The 19,828-nt window shown below is 40.0% G+C and overlaps 1 protein-coding gene and 1 long non-coding RNA gene across 7 annotated transcripts in view; one reads left to right on the top strand and one right to left on the bottom strand.

Moving 5' to 3' along the window:
* Nucleotides 1-3,172: 3,172 nt before the first annotated feature.
* On the top strand, nt 3,173-19,815 carry LOC147757696 (uncharacterized). Of its 6 annotated transcripts, XR_015320947.1 has the most exons (4): nt 3,224-3,283; nt 3,414-3,592; nt 15,843-15,969; nt 16,484-19,815. It is a non-coding gene; the product is annotated as an uncharacterized LOC147757696 (long non-coding RNA). The 6 variants fall into 6 exon arrangements; XR_015320948.1 differs by having other exon boundaries at nt 3,173-3,283; nt 3,541-3,592; nt 15,843-19,815; XR_015320946.1 differs by lacking the exon at nt 3,414-3,592 and having other exon boundaries at nt 3,220-3,283.
* Nucleotides 13,699-19,828, bottom strand: part of LOC111245612 (uncharacterized) — a 39,902-nt gene continuing 33,772 nt past the window's right edge. The window contains exons 14-16 of the mRNA XM_022794204.2: nt 19,442-19,671; nt 19,104-19,309; nt 13,699-15,431 (exon numbers count right to left, since the gene is read on the bottom strand). Coding sequence (XP_022649939.1) covers nt 15,342-15,431; nt 19,104-19,309; nt 19,442-19,671 — 526 coding nt within the window. The 3' untranslated portion in view covers nt 13,699-15,341. The remainder of the gene's footprint in view (nt 15,432-19,103; nt 19,310-19,441; nt 19,672-19,828) is intronic.

Here is a 19,828-nt window from a genome sequence, read left to right as displayed (position 1 = left end):
CGGCTATTGCGTGTATGAGTGTGTAAGGCAATGAGAGCAAGCCTGCCTTTTAACCTTGCTTGCCTTATAGGTTCTTTTTTCGAACTTCATTAGTCCACAGATCCATATGAAAGTCTTTAAGCCGTTCGTTAGTCACAGCCGAACTCTCTGCTATCTGACGAAGACGATTGATTTTACGTGAAAATTCAGTTTCATGAAAAATCAATCAATCAGTCAGTCAATCGAGTTCATTGAGTTTGCATCATGCCATGGAAACCATTCCTTTTCGATTGACTTCAGTGGTGCGTTTGCCTATTTCTGCGTCAATGTGCTTCGAACGCAGGATCGCTTTTAATCGTAGACGACCTTTTCACCCGGTTAGTATTGTGAAATGAAAGTGAACTTTATTCTTCTGATTTACGTTGGAAATTTTATTGGTGTGGCTTCAACCGTAACAAAGAGATGTAAACACTCTGCCGCTTCTATTTGCGTCCAAAATGAAAGCAGCGTTCGGCGATGGTTGAATCACATCTAAAAATAAGAACACAATTCTGTTTACGAAAAATAAGAATGATAAACACACCGTAAAGGTATAGCGGACGTAAATCGTGGCAGGTGAAAGCGTCGACATAAATGGCACTGGTAAAAATTACCAAGCGCGGATTGTAACTAACTGTCCTATGATAAAAGGGGAACATCTAAAGGGACGAAGAAACAAATAGCTTGTATCAATCAGCTGAAGCCTCCACATGGATGAATCGGTGAACTTCTGCGGTACGAAAAAATGAATTATCATCAAATGGCCATTAACCTTGAATTCGAAGATACTGTAACTATTTTGTTAATTGCTTGAATAGGTGATCGCTGCTTTTGTTCATGTAGGGACTTTGTGCCATCGATCTACATCATTAGAGACCTCGCGGAGTAGAAGCGTTTGACTAAGGAAAGCCATTGAATTATTTGACAGATTTTTAAACCCTTCATTTTTGACGCTCTCCTTGTTCATTAGCGCTTTTTTGAGACTACCAACTGAGGTATTATCTTTTTCTGAGAACTAAATGCTTCTGGGTAGAATTCCTGGCCACCAATTCTTCGCTTCCGCCAGCTTCGCCAACAGCTTCGAAGGTAAAATCATTTTTATGAGGATACTGGGCTCAATACGTTCTATCTATGGAGATCATTTATAAATTTCAATCAGGAAATTGTCTGTTCAGGTCTAGAAACTGTCTATAGGCAGTAGTGGAACGGATCCGGTCAACTTCACAAGCTAGCTAACAAACGTCTCCATTTTGCAGCAAGACTGATAATGGCGCACTGTTTTTGAAATATCCACCACATATTTGAGCTGACTTAGTTAAAGCTAAGTGTTCCTAGTCTATAAGCTGAATACCTTTATTTCGTTCTCAAAATCTTTATTGTACAATAGTAGTAGCTGCTTCTGTAAATAACCCCTTAACAGAACCAAAAGTTCGTTGTCTTATTTCAATTAGTATTTTTATCGTCAAAATAAAGCCGGTCTCATCAAATCAAGGTCTAAATAAACAACATACTGAAGACGGTAGATACAGCGTACAATATAAAACAGTGTACGAATACAATTAATGTCATTTCGACAGAAGGGAAAGCATGCGTATTTTCAAAAGGCTTCAGCCACCAGCAGCGAACAGAAAAAGAAATTATAGAAGCTCTCTATATATAAGCACACGGACTAAATGATACAGCGAACTTATACTCTGCATTTTTGCATAGTCGAAGGTACCATATCATCATGTACTAATATCTTGCCCTTCTCAGCAGGAAATGTTGTTGATCTACTCAACAACGACAGTTTGCAATATACTTAGCTGTTCCGTTCTGTTGTCCGTGAGAGGCGCAAATTGGTGAAGACCGGAATTTTTTATATATATATATATAAGGAATATAAGCCTGTCTTTGAACGACCCCATTCTTTCCTAGAAGCCTCGTTGCAACCGCTGTTTTTCCTGGTACGTCTAAGCAATCATACTTGATAACAGAAAAAATTATTGACGATTGTGCTATCATCTGAGGACTTCCATTAGAACGCTATGCCATATACGATGCCGTAGTACGCTGAAGCGACAGCGTGGCGAACGCGAACCTGCAAAACATCAATGTGAGCCGTGTCCAGATTTTCGGGCTCTATTCAATGAAAATGAATTATAAAAAGGAATGACCTGCAGGATAACCAGCACACACGGAGATAATGTAACTTTTTCGTGAGGGCTGTAGCCTTCCGAGATCGGCGTCTCTGTAGCGGAAAATAGCGAATCAATAGGATAGCGAGGGAATCAAATCGGGCTAATCGAACTAGTGAAACATAACTGGACTAAGGTTGGAGTCAAACGGCAAGTTAGAGGTTAAAATGGAATGTTATTGGAATGTTCAGCGTATACGTATCTTGTGACGGTCGCGTGAGGAAGAGACGGGCTTCGGTCAAGCCGGAGAATAGGTCCGTTACAAACGTTTCTATATAATCGTTAACAAATACATACAAGTTGAATGCATCAGTGTAAAAATCGAAATAATAAGAAAAAAAAGCCAAACTATTATCCATATCAGCTCAGCTAAGTCATCACCTAACATTGAGCTTATGGCCAATGGAGAAACGGATACCACTCACTGGTTTTAACATAGAAAAATAGTAATGGATTATCATACGTCAGTAAAATCCGCAACAAAATATGATGTGACTATTATTCCATTGAAAATTCAGTAGAGATGACTCGACCTGGGATAAAAATAAACCATGTTGAAAGTAATCCAAAAAATGTCTATTATTTACGCTAAGTTATATTTTCCCATATGTTGAAAAGCAGAAATTTTGAAGCTCTAATGTTTTGGCTCATGGTTATCTACTGTGAATTCTGAAAATGTTTCGTAATGGAAGCGGAACGATATACGAATAGTATATCCCAGAGAAGTGCCTACCGTTGCGTCTGTTGTAAAACAAGCGCTATTGTCTCCGCAATATCTGCCCATAATCAAATAACCGTTAACGTAAACCCACTTCAAACGGTGCTTTAAAGATGCAGAATTTACTTGAATGTTTACATTGTTTTGTACTGTCCAAGTATTAGTATTCGCACATGAGCGGCACTTGCTGTGAGTATACTAAACATCGATCACTTACATTACATGTAGCACATTTGCATTGAAGGAGTTACGTCGTGATCCTCCTCTCTAGCTACATAGAACAAGATCTAGTTAATAATAAACATGAATACCTTGTGTGAGTCATAAGACAACTCGTTTGCTACTGCTTCGAACCACTTTGCAGCTCCAGGTAAAATTGATCTTGAACATTGCATAAGGAAACATTGAATTCAATAGGAGTTAACTCAATACCTTTATCCTGATCCACTTATTTGTTTCAAACTTCCGAAAAGCTAGAGAGCACAATCTTATCTTTGTAGCGGTACTGCAGAACCAGCCCTCAGGTCCAGCTACGAACACAACAATATTCAGTACGTGTAGACCGGGAAGCTAGGTACCATTGCTGCCGTTTCGACATTTTAATTCAACCTTCCTAATCTTCCCCAGCGTGCAAAGCGTACTCCTTGAAGCAACAATGCTAGACCGGAATATTTTTGAGGTAACGATCATATACGAAGCCTCGATCAAAATAGCTCATTCATTTCTATATAAAATTCTGTAATTATTACGTTTATAAATGTAATTAATATCAGTCTTTTACAGTAAATGTTGTTGTTATTAAGACTATGAAAGGTGGATTATAATGAGAGCTATATACAAACGCGTTACATAGAATGAAAAACAACAGCATACGGTATGCTATGCAACAATGAATGATCGCATTATTAAATTAATGATATGATAATGATAGAGTGAAGAAAATATGAATACAGTTTGGCTTCTTGCCGTCACGGTAGCCAGGCATGCCCCCTATATGAACCCCCTAACCTGCACTCTGCATCTTCGAAATTATTTACTCTATCTTATTTGTTCGACTGAAGGTTTTTTGTTCTGAGAGTTCTCAAAGCTCATTCCATGTCGACTTTTTTAAAGTTGAAAATTGCCTGTACTAGTCTCTCACACAATACTTAGCATCGAATCGTGACGGATGGCTTTTTTAAAGACAAGCTTATGAATACATTATAGAGCGTTTCGATGATACATAAGATAACAGATCGTTAATATGTTGAAGGACACGGACAGTTTCATAAGAGGGTTGGGCAAACTTTTCCCTGCGACGGAGAAGCATGGGCATACCCTTAAGTGTCTGTGTCGATGACAGACTGATTCAAAGATAGCCTTGATCCAATGAGTGCAATAGGTATGTCATAATAATGCCAACCACAGGCAACACGTTATTCAGAGGCGTTTTCGTTTTCATTTGTTACATGTAATTCGTTTCTTTATAAATGTTCTATCCTGAAACAATAGCGAATGTAGGCCGCGAGGTGTAGCCAGCCTTCCACTTCAATTATGAAAAACGGCAAAGTTTGCCACACAGATGAGATTACGCCGGATATCCGGCGACAGTTTGCCCCCGTGTATGGTGCGACTGAATAGAATTGCTTGCGTTCGCTGTCATATGGCGCCATATGGCCGTAACTGAAAATAATGATGATCATGAGGCTGATTACTTCGCAATTGAGTGCTATCCTTCGAAATGTTACATATATATATATATATATATCAATGACCACACACCAGATTACGGATCACCCGTTCTCAAACGGCTACTAAATAAACCTGTCTGAAAGAAGCACAAAAATATAGCTTTATATAGTGCAGTAACAATGGTGGTAAAACAAAACAGCATAATCGGATGTAGATGCCTGATTCAAGGCGAACTACATAGTAGGACTGCACCTGCTTATAGTAAGCACTTAATTTATTTACTTCGGGTAATATTATTGTAATTGACGCAGTTGATTTATCTGGTGTTCGCGCTTGATGTCATTATATCCCTCCCGGTCATATACAAGACAGGAAGGCGCTTATGTAAAAATTAGAAATTCCAATAATCTTTGCATTCGTATAATAATATTGCAAACATACTTGAGATAGATACCTGGAGAATTCTACATTTGCCCCGTCAGCTGCATTCGACGTAGGCCCCTACGACACAACCGAAAACCCCTAATCAATATTCACTATACTTGCATTTTATGCTTGATAATTGCCTCTGCTTTTGGCTGATTTTTACGCCTATATATCAAGCTATGGGCTCGCACTCTTTTTAACGGAAGCTTTTATAGTAAAAATGCAGGATAACAAGGAATTTGTCTGAGCAAGTGTATAATATTAAAGGAATACATTAGAGTGTATCTCCTTTAAACGTCTCTTTCCAACTGAATAAATATTTTAGAATAATTTTCAGTAGAATACATGTTGGCACCTGTGTGAATAGAAAAATGAATAAATGAATTTTGAACGACGTTGACAACTCGTCGTCCCATCATAAACAATCATGATTAACTCATGGTGATAATATACATAGAAAATAAAGCAGACGACAAAGCGCTCAGCTGTACGATAAGACAAACATGCCAATATGTCCTTTCGATCAGACTCTCTAATAGTTTTAGGAAATCAAAGTTTTTTTTTGTCCTCTTTTTTTCTTGAATACACACTACTGGTATAAAATGATTTTGCTTTTTTTTTTTTTTATGCTTTACACTAAGATATCTACATTAAGTGCTATAGGGAGCTGAACACCCACTAAGAAACCCATTTATGATATGTCTCAAGAATGTCCATTGCACGCTATACTCGCTGGTGTCATTACGTTGACATGTACACTGACCTTTGATTAGTTCCTTTCTAGTCTTTAGAGCAGAATTTGGCTCCAGATTTTACTTCGTTCTCGTCACTCCTTCCTCATTTCTTCCTCCTCAGCAATCCATTTCCTTGTTCGTCTTTCAACCTCACAACCTTTTCAGATCTACCCGTCTGCGTTTTCACTGGGCGTGGGAAAAAATCATTTCGGCTACAATCTCCATGAGATGTGCTGTACACCTGCCATCCGTCAAACATCCAGATCTTTCGCAGAATTGGTGCCGTGTCTAAAACCAGGATTCCTAATAGTTCCGCTAAAAGCGCGTTCACTGCTTGCCCCACGTAACTTGCGCTTTCTTGGAGAGTTAAACAAATTAACTGAAAATCCTACAATTCCTCTGGAGCAGCCTCTTAGAATACGTGGCATTTCGGTCGTCTGCACCCAGCCGTCAAAAAGCCAAACTCAAGCAACAGCAATGGACGATACATCAGTCACTGTTTGACTCAGAACAGCCGGCTGGAGCGATCCGCTACGGGCAATTCTTCGGTATAAACGTATGAAGTTCCGTAGAACGACTGCTAGTGGTATCGCTGCCGCTTGTTTACATAGTGCCATCGCAAAAAATCGCTCAGAGCTCTCCGAGGTACTTAATCTTAATTTTGCAGCAGTCAATTGACGTTCTCGTGCTAAAAAAGTGCTAAAGTGTGCTGATTTAAGCGATTTCCGATTCCCATTTCGATAATAAAGTTTAGATTGCGCAGAGAAGTCAAATGAGGCAATGTGTCGCGCCTGTCAGGCACAGGGTGTTGGACAGACAGCGCTGTTAAGTTGGCTTCTACCGCCTTTTTTTTTTACGATGGAACAAAGGCGGCACCACCTGTTGATGTAGAGAAACCTCACGGTGGTACGTTTTTCAGAAGTGTAAGTAGTTAAATCGTACAGCGACATTAGATGTTAGGTATAAACATCTTGCGCTTAATGACATCAATTACTGAACTGAGCGTTCCTCTGGTTGAGTCAGTAACGACAGATGGATACCAAGATGTGTTGCTTTTGTGGCAACGAATCTCATACGTCATCTTGTTATGCCAGTCGCCTGCTCTGGATAACATAAAGAGAGTAGCAGGTGAACGGAAGCCATGTTTATTGCGCCTTTAACCATTAGTTGGATGAACAACAAGGCTCGCACCCAACATCGGCTATGGCAACTACGATGACGTTGGCGCTAATGGTTGTGCTGTTATTACTGGTGATGCCTGACCAGCTTATTTTCTGCATATTGCTGCCCAAACCCCTTCGGGTCTTTTTTTTCAACCAGGTACAAATTGAGCTTTATTGAGCCGTCGCTCGCCGAGAACTCTAACAGTATGCGACCGCTGCGTAAATTGGGTCTGACGGTTCAATGAAACCAAAGTCGAAACGTCGTCGTAGTTCAGAAATATCATAATCGCCTTACTAGTTGCCATGACGTTGGAAACTCAGATCGACGTCGCAATGTATGGCTGCTAGCTCAAAGCATGGGGTTACGAAGGTCATTTAGAAGGAGACTCACAGCATAGCTGGGTGCATTTCAGTCTCCGGCCAAGACCCACAGTGACGGTCCTAATGTGAAGTACTCTATGCGATGTTTCTTTCCAGCGGTTGTTTGTTATTGATTCGCTACGTTTGTAAGATGTGCACTCTTGACGTCCGTATCACGCATTGGACTAACACAATACGCATAGCGTTATGAAAGGATTTGGTAAGTTCCATCTGCCTACAAATGAAATGTTCCCCGACAACCTAAAACGTCAATCCAAACTCTGAATGGTGCGAAGTGAGTAATCGATTACTTTTACAACATTAAGAACAAGCGCGCTCGTCGGTCTATAGCTGACAATCGGGTTGCCAATGGGTTGAAGTTAGGTCGGGTATGCGACGCAACCCTTCCGAATATCGCTAGCGGAGCCGAAATTCTGTGCGCGCACGCTATATGCCGCGCTGCATAGCCATTGTTGCCTGAATCGGGTTTGGAAGTCGTCATATGTAGCTGATCGCCCTTTACTTATATTGTCTCGAATGCCGCCATCATCGTTTTCGATGACTTCAGTAATTGGGGAAGTGCTGTTTACATCATCGCCCACATACTGAGCTTCATCACCTGTTACCGCCGTAAGCCACTTCCAACCGATCATGGATTAGGTCAAAATTCCGAATTTCATATCACCCAGTAGACGCACAAACACTTTTCCGCCTATGATAAAGCTACTATCAAGGCGTGTGAACGGCCACGTTAATAGCACTCACATCCATGAACTCGAGCTGGTAAGAACGGCTCACGAGAAGTTCGCGTTTCATTTGAATGAAATGAAGCATATAGTTGTGCCAGAAAGGTCTTCACTAGAAGACTTTTCCGTATAACAACACCATCACATCAATCAGAATCGTGGCGGTCGATGCTCCTCCGTTATCGCTTTTCATTTGAGCTCATCGAGTGGTTTGAGCCCTGTTTCACAGTCTTAAATCTTAATCACTGCTCCCGTCGGAGCATGTGTGGCCAATCGATGGTATGGCGTCGATATTTCGCATTGTACGCATTGGTCTGCGCGCACTTTACTCTCTTGTTTGGTCTGAACAAAGGCTGTTTGTGTATGTTAAGTCTTAATGAAGTCTTCTAATTTGGTACACATCTTCACGTGTATGCTCAGTTATCGACGTTGGCAACGTACGGCTGTTTGATGCTACCCACAGAAACTCTCAATCATAACTTCGTGAATCTCGAAGGGTTCCGCATTGCACCATTGTTTGCTAGCCACTCCGCGGACGGACTTTGATCGGACTATTGATGAGCCTCAACCTCTGACGCCAGCCTTTGTAATATGTCGATGAAGCTAGATGTTCCGTACTCTCATGCTACCATCGATTGCGTTGGTTTCCACTTGATGCCATTCGATTGTTCGTGATCCTCCAGCGTACGAATTGCTTCAAGGCTTTATCGCTACGTCAATCTTGGGAATGCATGTTGCAATTGGGGAGCGCGAGTATTGATAACAAGGCCCAATCGAGAGCGATACGAGTGTCTGCATACTGAAAAAAAGTTTAAATGCTTCATTTTAAGATGAGATATTTTCCGCGCTGTTGTATGTCACGCTGCGGCAGTGAAGTCTATCAATGGGCATCAGATACGACGGCTGCTATGCACTTTGGGAACTATATAAAAAAAACAGATTGTTCGGTTTAGTAACGCCGACCTGACAATGTTAAAATTTGACATGGGGTCTGTCTATTATTGATTTTCTGTCTAACAGAAGTAACCCATACAATGTCGAAGGCAGACTGTCAATTATAGTTTCGTAATTGTGTTGTCAAAATGATCTGTAGAACATGTATTGACCGCTTTATGGACAAAACGAATGGCTTTACGGCCCTTATAGGTGGACCTGAATAACTGTTTGTAACGATCTGCATACGGCATAAAACAGATGAGAAGAAGTAAGAATGCGCTAAACAGTTGGACAAGTTATAAACTTTAATAGCCTAGAAAGGCCAAACTTTTCCTGCACTATATTCCCACCATTCGTTATGTAGCCGGATATTTCACAGCAGCCTTCGTCAAAGCTTATCCAGTGCTTCCAGAATAAAGCCCTTGATGGTCTATTGGATAGTTTTTCTCAGCATTCAAGATACTGACACGCGGATAGTTTGTAAATAATTCAAGGCCTGTTAATATTTACGTCTTTTGTTTTTAGCTATTTGTTTGACACATTCATTTACGGAGGGGCATAAAAACAGATTTTATTCACATATTTCATGTTCGTGTAATGTTTAACGACTATTTTACAATTGACTGATACCACCAATAAGATCTTAGTAATTTTCACACAAAGATATTAGTTTAAAATATAGGTATATATATATCGCATTCTTATTTAGCTTGCCGAGATCTATGGATTATCGACAAGAAAGACTCGTTTACATGAAACACCGGGTTGCCAGGTTGTCACCCATCTTTCAAACAGTACCTTCGACCCGAAGGCTGAAATTTAGGTATATAAACACAGACTGTAGTTCAATTCAACTCATCGAGACCCTTTGACAAAGGTCAGGCTGCCATTTCGCGAATATAAAAGCAATTTTTAAAAGACAGCTCACTTCGTCCCCTGAAACCTTTTCAAAAACGGGACTAACACTACGTTCTGTATGATGAAAAATTAAATGCCCCGAAAAAGTCTGCGTCAAATCGGGCCCACCTAGATCATAGCTTAACGATCTGACCGCTATGGCGTCGGACAAATAAATAAAAAGACACGGAGTTTTAGCATTATATACAGTGATACACTGGACAAATGGGCAAGCGTTTAAAATAACCGTAAGCGCATAGATAAAATTAAGCGAATGACTGGTTACCTCAGTGTTCTTCGGTACTGTTTTACATATGCAGAATAATATATTCAAGCAAAATTAAAAGGAAAACCGTAAACTGGTGGATTTAGTTCAAAATAGAGATTCGTTCATTTCTGCCCCGATCATGTGTGGTAATCGACTACCACTTAAGCAATATCTATAGAACTATTAGGCTGCACTGCACCAACATCAGTGTTGACGCTGCTTTAACAACAATTTGCCTGAAACAGTAAATATGACAGACCCTAATTATGGTGCTATCAAAATGGTTTTTATCTCGCTTTTGGGACATAAACTAGCGACGCTGCCCACTCGATTACCGGAGCAACATCGCTATCGACGAGAACGGATCAACCAGAGGAAACGGTTGCATTGTTTTCTTCTTTTTTAATTTTTTTGATTAGTTGAAGCCAATTGCGGCGGCATAGAACAGCAAAACAACGACAGGGGAGAACAGGGAGATCGTTACATCGTCGTTACCGGCCGTTCAGGGCAGTGCAGCGAGGAGCAGCAACCTGTCGCTGCCATACAGATATTTAATAGGCGACGCTCATTGATTGGCCTTAAAGCCAATTACCCCTGTTTTCGATACATGGTATCAGCAGGAGAGGAGGACTATATATGGCTATTATTGCCGTTGCTGCTCTCGTCCGTGTTGTTCGATCAATGTCTACAGCTGCACAAATTATAGAAGTCAGTCAAAATATCTGTACGTATTCTACAAGTGTTCCTGTGTAACTATCTGTATAATTACAATTTGAGATTTCTAGCTATGACAATTGCGATCCCGTTTATCTTGTTGTTATAAAATCAATACCATCAACCATCTGAACATGTGTAAAGCCATCGTAGCTGTTAATCCTTGCGATCCTACAGGGGTTCGTATTGCAAAGCTCCGCTTTTCATCAACCCCTTTCTCCACCTTAGCACATGGCTACTATCATGCACAAACGTCTCAGCAAATGATGTATTTTTATCGATTGTACGTACGATGAAAATGAACTCTGTAATTTTTGCTTGAAAATGACAGCATCACATACAGCCACTGACAATAGCAGATTTAAAAGAACAAGCATCCATTGTAATATTTAGTGCAGCTATAGTAAATACAAACTTTATCAGTAAACAACTTCCACGTCCACGTCCACTTCGTTAGTGTAAAAATGTGACAACTTTTTATATACGAGACGGCACTACGGTTACAGTTCTTTAGAAACTAAATGTAAAATAAAAGAAATTCTAAAATGAAGTCTTTAGAAAAAAACGACAGAATCAACCAGTCGGCAATAAAATGCTCCGAATTTGGGTGACTGTCGCTACTACAATGATTCATTGTTGCCCTGACGATTGGGGAGTGATGATACCTCCAACGTTTGCTGCATTTGTGTCTACTTCACTTAATCAATATAATTAAATACCTTGTTTCTTTACCCTGCTGAAACGATCAACTGTTGAATATCATTTTACGACACAATGTTCATAGACACGATAAAGGCAGAGAAAGAAAATTTTCGAGGCGTTCAAGCGACAGGTTGCTTGGACCTAGCTAATCGCCAACGGACAACCCCTACCGGAGCAGTTTTAGTGATAGTAGCACACCGTTGAGCCTTAGACTTTTGATCGCTTACCCTCCTGTCATATTCTAAAAAAAGTGTCTATTTCTAGATAATCGAACTTATGTTAGAAAGTATTTCATATGTATAAAGCGAATATGGACAATTCAACTTTTGTGGGTAACTCTAAAATATATTCAGCTCGATACGCACAATTAGGCTAATTGCTACACGATACCCATATGACGTTGTCCGCTCATATAACTGTAACGTAAAGCTTCGCCTCTCTTCAGTTCGGTCTAACCAGGGGCACATGAAAGGCAGAAGGGCAATTGGAAACTGACAAAATTGATTTGTCAAGTAGTGTTTTGTTTCTCACACTGCGATTCGGTTCTGGTCACTGCTCGTTTCAGCATATTAATGCTACGATGCAGGGGGGAAAACGCGTAATAGGCATCGCGGAAGCGAATCTTAGAATATATCTGGCGGTTGGCGATCATACAGAGTGGTCAGGGAGCGACGGTGACTATTCAGGTATACTTTTACTGCCCATAAATCAAGCGTCCATGACTGAGCGGCGAGTGAAGGGGGCGCGCGCCTAGTCTACGTGAAATATGCCGCCGCCACCACTTCCGTACCAAAAAAATCACTGCAGCAATTAATTGTCAATAAAGGTTGTGCTTACCTTTAAAAAAAAATAGAATCACCATGTACTTAACTCCTGTCCTGTCCTGTTCGGTCATGGCCACTGAACTGTAGTGATGCTAAATTCTATTGTGGTTGCTAATGTAGGCAGATTTCCCTAGTACCTATTTTGCCCTCCCCCCCTCCCCCCCCCTTTTTTAACAAGACGTTGTTGAAAGCTGTTTGCTGAAGAATAAGACTTATAGCTTTTTCCTCACTATAAATGGAGCTGAAGAACAACTAGGTAGAAACTCTTCTAATTTTTTTACTTACTCATGCTAGGGGAGCGAACCAAATGATGATGGACTTGAAGCTAATTCTGCTGGTACGGTACTTCGAAGCGCCATTTAATGGTAGCTCCTTGTTGTAAGATCGCTTTACCACAATCGCCTTCATGTCAAATGTAGAGGCACCTTTAGCTATCAATGCATGAGAATTGGGACAGTTTGGCAAATTAAATAGAAACCCGCATGGACCTCCGGTAAGTTTTAGAAGGTTCGTCCCCATACAGTAAACCTAAACCTGCTCAATATATCGAAATGCGTATAACAATTACTCAAATCGGAGGATGAAAACCGTATGTAGAGTAATGAAGTTCAACGCTCATATTATCTGTAGGTTTCGACGCTATTGCATCAAAAATGCAAGAGAACTATTGGCATTGTTTTGACCGGGCATACAGTATTATATACTTAGTTTTACATGAATAACCGCAACTTTTCTTAGTAAAATCTCTGTCCTATCGGCAATGGAGTAAAAATCAACACATCTGCAATATGAATACTATTTGAAATTCCCATTTTTTTTAAAGCTAGCTATAGCAAAATTTGATGTGGTCCGTTTAAGTTTTGCTACTTATAATATACATCGATACCGTTATCTGTTTTATGCAATTATTCTTCGACATTGTGGTGACAATAGATCTGCTGTACGCTTATAGCATAGCAGCTGTGACGCGCTGCCTTCAGGGAATGTAAGCCAAGTGCTCGTGATAGCGTAGCGAACAGCGTTTCTGTCTGCTAAACCTAAATGCTGACCTAGGTAGTGTAGGCCTAAGTGTTTAAGGCTAGTTAAGTGCTTTTGCTCCGTCACAGTCGCGTTTTGTTTCTCAGGGAAATTAGGATACTTAGCACGCGGTAAACTGCGACTGTTTGTTAGTTTATCCAGATTTCTGCAAGGCTGCTATATCGATGGCGAAATTTCGCCGAATATTACGGTGCTGCCGGTTATCAACTACAACAATGTAATATATGATAACACCTATAATTTAATTGCAAACATAGATTTACGGCTTTCGCTATGATATTATAAGACCATTGTAATAAAAATAAAGCCAGCTTTTTTTTTTTTTATCATTTGTTGTTTTATTAAGAGTTTTCCTCCATTTTTCCAAACGCACAGTGTTTATTTCAATGATGACATTCCGGAATCTTTTTTTTTTTTTTTTTTTTTTTATAATGAAACAGAAAATTCTTTGTGCTATTATTGTATTCGGACGTATTATCTATCTATCTATGGATCGACCACAAATGAGTTGGCCTAGAGAAACATCGTTGAAATGACGTTACCTTCAATATAGTCTTTATGCGTATTCAGTTGTTTACAATAACCACATTAGCTGGGTGGTACGGCTCAAGCCTCATTGCCTACCACTTCGGTCCCAGTCAGCATTTATTATGACACAATTATTGTGATTGTCATATTGTAGAAACGGGTCTTGTTTCGCATGAACAATTTTAAGGTGCATTTTGCAGATTTGGTTGGTGACTCAATCAAATCTTTATTAACATAAGGCTCAATCTGGCCTCAACAAGTGCTTTGTACCTATATATATATAAGGAAATTAAAAAGAAGCGAAAGTTCGGCCCACGGAAAGGAAAGGCAAGAGGTGAAGGAAAGGTGCTTGTGCACGTGCATGCATGAATCTATACGGACACTCATAGAATAACAATTTTTTTTTTATTAATCTCTCGTGAAAATAGTATTCCTGTCATAACTATGGTCGCGCGATTATATAAACTCACCTTCAACATAAATTGGTTCACACAATATTTACACTATGTACACGTTTCACGCAGTTTACCGTTGTACAGATTTTCCGTTTTATAATAATGCAACAGTGATTATTGCGGAATAACCTGAGCTTGCAAGATAAAAGGAGACATCTTTGAAGATAACGCAATTTATGGGTGATCGATTGTACAATTTTGCTGTTATTATCGTTTTGAATGCGTGGAGGCCAAGCAAATATTTCTAAAGGTAAAATAAAAATCAGCTATTAAATAGATGATTCTACTTTAATTAAACTCGCTTTGTATTGATTAAGTTTATTGCCAATATTCGATAAGCTTAAAAAAAAAGAGAAAAATGTATTACGCTTCACTGCTTTAGCTAGTGCTGTGGCACTTCACTCGTGCGGTCGTATAGGTCCCTGAGAACACCCGAAACAAAAAAAGCTACACTGCTTCAATTGCAGGTTACAAGAGCAAGTTGGCCCAAAGTTTTCTTTCGCTTTGCCCAATGATGCTCTCACATGCCTGTGCAATCCTTATTTTTGATTTGTAACAATTTCTCTTATTAATCATTGTTGAATCATTAAAAGGACATCTATCTAATGTGAAGGAATCCTAGCACATGATCCTATCTTTCTACTGTTATACGATCGCTTTTGTTAAGTACGGGTAGGCTTTAGTGACACAAAGAGAAATACGTTTTTTTTTTTCGTACTAGTTATTAATCCAGTAAGGAGACCTATAGCAAATGAATTTCATACACGCTGCAAACGTATTTGCAAAAAACGGATTATTGCGACTTTTTTCGATGAAGTCCTCAAGCCAAAAGCTACCATGAGCGATGTTTAATTGAGCCGTCTGGTTCCTCGGAGTCATCGTCTCAATCTCAAAGCGTCCTGAAGTTGAAGTATTTGATCATTCACTTCGGCTTGAATTGTTTCCACTAAATGGCCCATTCTCTATCTACCTGTGGGCGTGCATTCGGGCCATTCCCCATGAAGTCTCGTAGTCGCGCATACGACTTCGTCGGCTGGGCTCATATGCTTCGTACGCCTGGTCAAATCATACCGTTAACAACGGTCAAACCAAAGACAAAGGATCATTTAACCAAACAAAAGGAGGAAAATCAAGAAATTTAATAGTGAATTAATGCTCGTTATCGTCGTGTTACATCTATCATAAAAACTGCTTGAAACGACACATAAATGTATATAGCACAAGTATGTTAATATCGCCAAAAAAATATTGTGTCTTTTTGAACCCAAAAGCAGGAGAAGAGACCTGTATCCGATTTTAATAGCAGGAAATGGCAAGAGAAGAAAGGGGTGGTGTTCGGAGAACATAGCCAGAGAACAAATTCACCATTGAAAATCCCGGTACAAATACACCGTGTATGTACAATCCTTTTATAATTATATATGTTATGAATTTTTACATTAATGGGTCCTTGTCTCATTTATGTAGAATGCGTACGGTACCTAACCTTTGATGCCTTCGACTACTCTTACGGTAAGAACGAACAAACAACCGGGATCATCTTCTCAATATAGTCATCCTCATCAGACGACATCATCAGAACTCCAATGTTCAGGTCAGTTACCATTACACGTATCTGATCAATCCTGCTATTCTGTACAATCAAAATTCCAGTCTTGCAGGCATGTTTTCACAGTCAGTGGCAAAGAAACACTTTTCTGGCATTTTTTACATATCCATATTGGATAAAGGTACCATATTCTCTATTGATCGTCGGATTATAAGCGGGGTTCAGCAGCACTTAACGCGTCCGAGGTGATGCCTTATATTCCAGAGAAAATAAATCTAAGGCTAAAGCCATTCGAAATGGCTTAGCGAGACATGCTCTCTAGCTCTGTTTGATCTTCCCGAGAATCTTGCATTTCGCAAAAAAGCAGTGGGTAAAGACAAAGCGTACGTAGGTTAGGTAGTTTAGAGCTTTCTGTGCAAAAAGAATGAATCTATTCGCTAAAGGCAGTATTGGCCGAGCTCAGGCTAGAGGTGCCATTCAAGTCGTTCTGTCGCAAAGAGAAATCGTTAGTCCTATTAGTTGTTTTTCATTTTCAAACAGTTAACTTTATCGATTTCAGTCAAAGTGCACGCTTGCCTGCTTGTATCGAAGCTTTTCACATCGGCTAAATACAACACGGAATAATTTTAGGAACAAGCTAAAAAAGTAGCATTTTTCAAGTGAATTCGACTAATGCGTTTGTCAGTCTGCTAATAGAATGAAACGGTGGTCTCGATCCGGATTTAGAACAGGGCACTGTAGACGGACGTTTGCTTGAATCAGTATTACATAGCAATCCGATCTACTTAGTTCAAGTTAAACATAACTATACTGAGACGAATGGGAAAATTTCGAAGCCGGAAACAATGGTGTACGAGTAGTACCGGAAGATACCTCGAAAAGGTAATGTAAGATAACTAATTTGCGTAACAAAAGCTGAACGCATGCACGATATCTGTTTTCAGAAGAAGAAAAATTGGATTATTACGGTACATGCTAACTTAATTCGTTATAATCAGAATTCTAGTAGACGACTAAAAAGGTAGGTCTTCTGGTTCAAAACTAAGAACCGAATAGATTCTGGTGGTGTCTAGCTAACCTGTTTATAAATCATCTACTTGATTAATGTAACTTCGTGATATCTAAAAACTTCATAGTCTGAACATAATATAGGGTCACTTTGCTGAGGGTAAGTTTATAATTATTTAAAAAGGTCTCTTTCAGTAAAGTGCAATGGCTTCAAACGTTCGATCTAAAAAAAGAACTTAATAACTTATTCTTATTGTATATATATATATATATATATATAAATATATATATATAAATTGCAGCAGTTACTGCATGAATTGCAGCATTTGTTCCGGCCAACAGCGGTGGCAGTGAACGCATAAAGACCTGTTAGTTTTAGCAGACGATATAGCCTGAATTAAGGAACCAAAGAAAAGAAAGCCCTGTGGAAGCGGCTGCTGATCCCCGAATTTTCGTTGCCACTATTGGCGCGGTGTGGTGTTGTGGCTAGCTGGCTGTTGACGGTATCAGTTGTGCAGTTGATCGGCTTCTGATTTGACCTGCATCGCTGACATCCCACAACCAAGAGGGGGTATTGGCGGCGACAGTTATACACAGTATCTGAAGTCCACCCACCTACCAATAAATCGTAGCGCTGGCTCATATAGCCGTTGTCGTTATCACTACGCTTTTGTCAATTCTAGCTCATAGAGCTTCTGCTGCTCTATATAATAGGCGCAATAAATAAGTCTGTCACAACGGCAGTAACCGCAAATGGTAACGACCTGCATCTGCAAACCCCAGCCCATGATACACTCACTATAACAGTGTGAGGTTTATATGTTCAGTGCACAAATTCTATACATAAAACATATCTAAAGATTGATTTCTTTTAATTTTACGGCCAGTACTGCAGCTAATCATTGCTTCAGACCGTTAGCCTCGATAAGAACGACCGGCAACTGCGCCAGGCATCAAACCTAGACTCCTAATAAGTGCGTATCTAAATTCGTAGAAAAAAATGTTAGCATTAGATTATCATAGTAGAACTTAGATGTATGTACGAGTGACTATACCGGTTCATAATCTGTCATATTTTTGTATCTATCTATAGGTAGAGAGGAGACCTTTCGGACCCTTTTCGATAGCCTTGTAAGTGATAGCATGACAAATAAAAATTTTTGAATTAAAAGTGTTTCGTTGTCTATGATAGATTACCGAATATCCGGCTATGATAACATAAATGAATGATAACAGTCGTACATCATGGAGGTAGTGACGATGGACTAAGAAGAAATGGTAACCACACTCTTAGAGAACGGTGATTTAAAGAAGTGGGAGAAGCAAGAAATAGAAACAAATTGATAGAAAATTTTGTAAGTCATAGCACAATAGGCATGGCGCCGTAGCTATTGGTTACGACCGAGTATAGGTTTTCACAATCGCAACAAAACCGACCATTTTTAGGTTGTTGGCAATTGACGCAGGTAACTGGCCTCCATGGATCCCTTAAAAAGGACCTAAGCTGTACAATCACAGTTTTTACGCAACGGATTGTCAAGTTTCCCCAATATTCACTTAATTTCGCCATCTTCGATATGGAACTTCTACGGATCTGAAACATCCACTAGAATTAGGGTTGGTCATTAATATTTCATTGAATTTTCATGCAAGTGGCATTGAAAAGTTTGCCGATTATTTCTTTTCTACAGTAAATCACAACTAACTGTACACCTGTTAATAAAAAACAATTTCCATTTTTTCTTACGTATATCTTAGCCACATCGGGCTAAGGGATTGATAAGGCAAAGAACTTATCTTTTAGCAATTGCTCAATGCCATTGGCAAATAACTGTCATGATCCGCACATAGCGTGGGGGCCATCTTTAGGTATCTCTTCTCGGCCCCCATAATAGCAAAGTTGTCTCTGAAGTTTTTACGACTCGCTGGTTGCGGGCGCTCTTGCGCTCCTTTGTTAACTACTTGATATCACCGACTTATTGCTTCGAGTTGCTCCCACCAAACACTAACGAGAGTGACTCTTGTTTAACTAAGCGCCCCTTCACCGCTTTCGCGAGTTCGTTCATATAAGTAGCCTCATAGTCATCTGTTGTTTATCGCCAGAATCGAGCATCTAGCCACGTACAGGAGCATTGAATGTAGAATATGACACTTGAAATGGCTGTACTCACTTGAGAATGTTGATGTCTCATGACGGGTGATTCCGAATGATCTGAACGGCTCGAAGCGGCCGGCGGCTGAACGTGCGGACGACGCGCCAATGTTACGCAGGACACGCATGTTGCGATAATCAATAGTTGGGCCACCAGCGCGACAGCCAGACACGCCGTAACCATCGTGTGGGGTGCACAGAGCATATGAGCGTCGAATACGGCCGCTAGGATCCAAATTGATTTTTTATTTTATTTATAATAACGCAAGCGGTTCTTAACGTTCAGTGCAATTAAAATTGAAACAGTATGTTTTCACAGGTTACTTAAAGAGCTGCATGTTCGAAAGGAGTGCTCACATTTAACTTTGTTTCCCGTAGTGGGCACAATCGCCACGTCGTCCGGGGAGCGTCCAGGTGGTACGATGCCCTCAACGATAATCTCACGCTGAAGAGGTAGGTCGGCCATCATCGATGGGGTCGGTGAGGGTGAAGGGGCCCCAGTAGGAGACGGTGTTGGCAACATTCTCATGATTGATGGAGCCGAATGCGCACGCTTCGTGCGAGTCACTGCAGAACGTTCGGACAATCTTGACAAAGGAAAATGTTATATTAGACTCTTAGTAGAAAAAAAAAGGCCACGTATATATGCTTTAATGGTGTACCTCTATGTCTCGTCGCTCACACGAATTGCTATTAATTAGAGTTTAATAAATTTTTCTGTAAAAACGGTTTATGTAGACGTTT

Source organism: Varroa destructor, unplaced genomic scaffold, assembly GCF_002443255.2.
Source record: "Varroa destructor unplaced genomic scaffold, Vdes_3.0 BEIS01000002.1, whole genome shotgun sequence".
Lineage (NCBI taxonomy): Eukaryota > Metazoa > Arthropoda > Arachnida > Mesostigmata > Varroidae > Varroa > Varroa destructor.
Note: the sequence above shows the minus strand (reverse complement) of the source record. Positions and strands in the feature narration are given on the sequence as shown.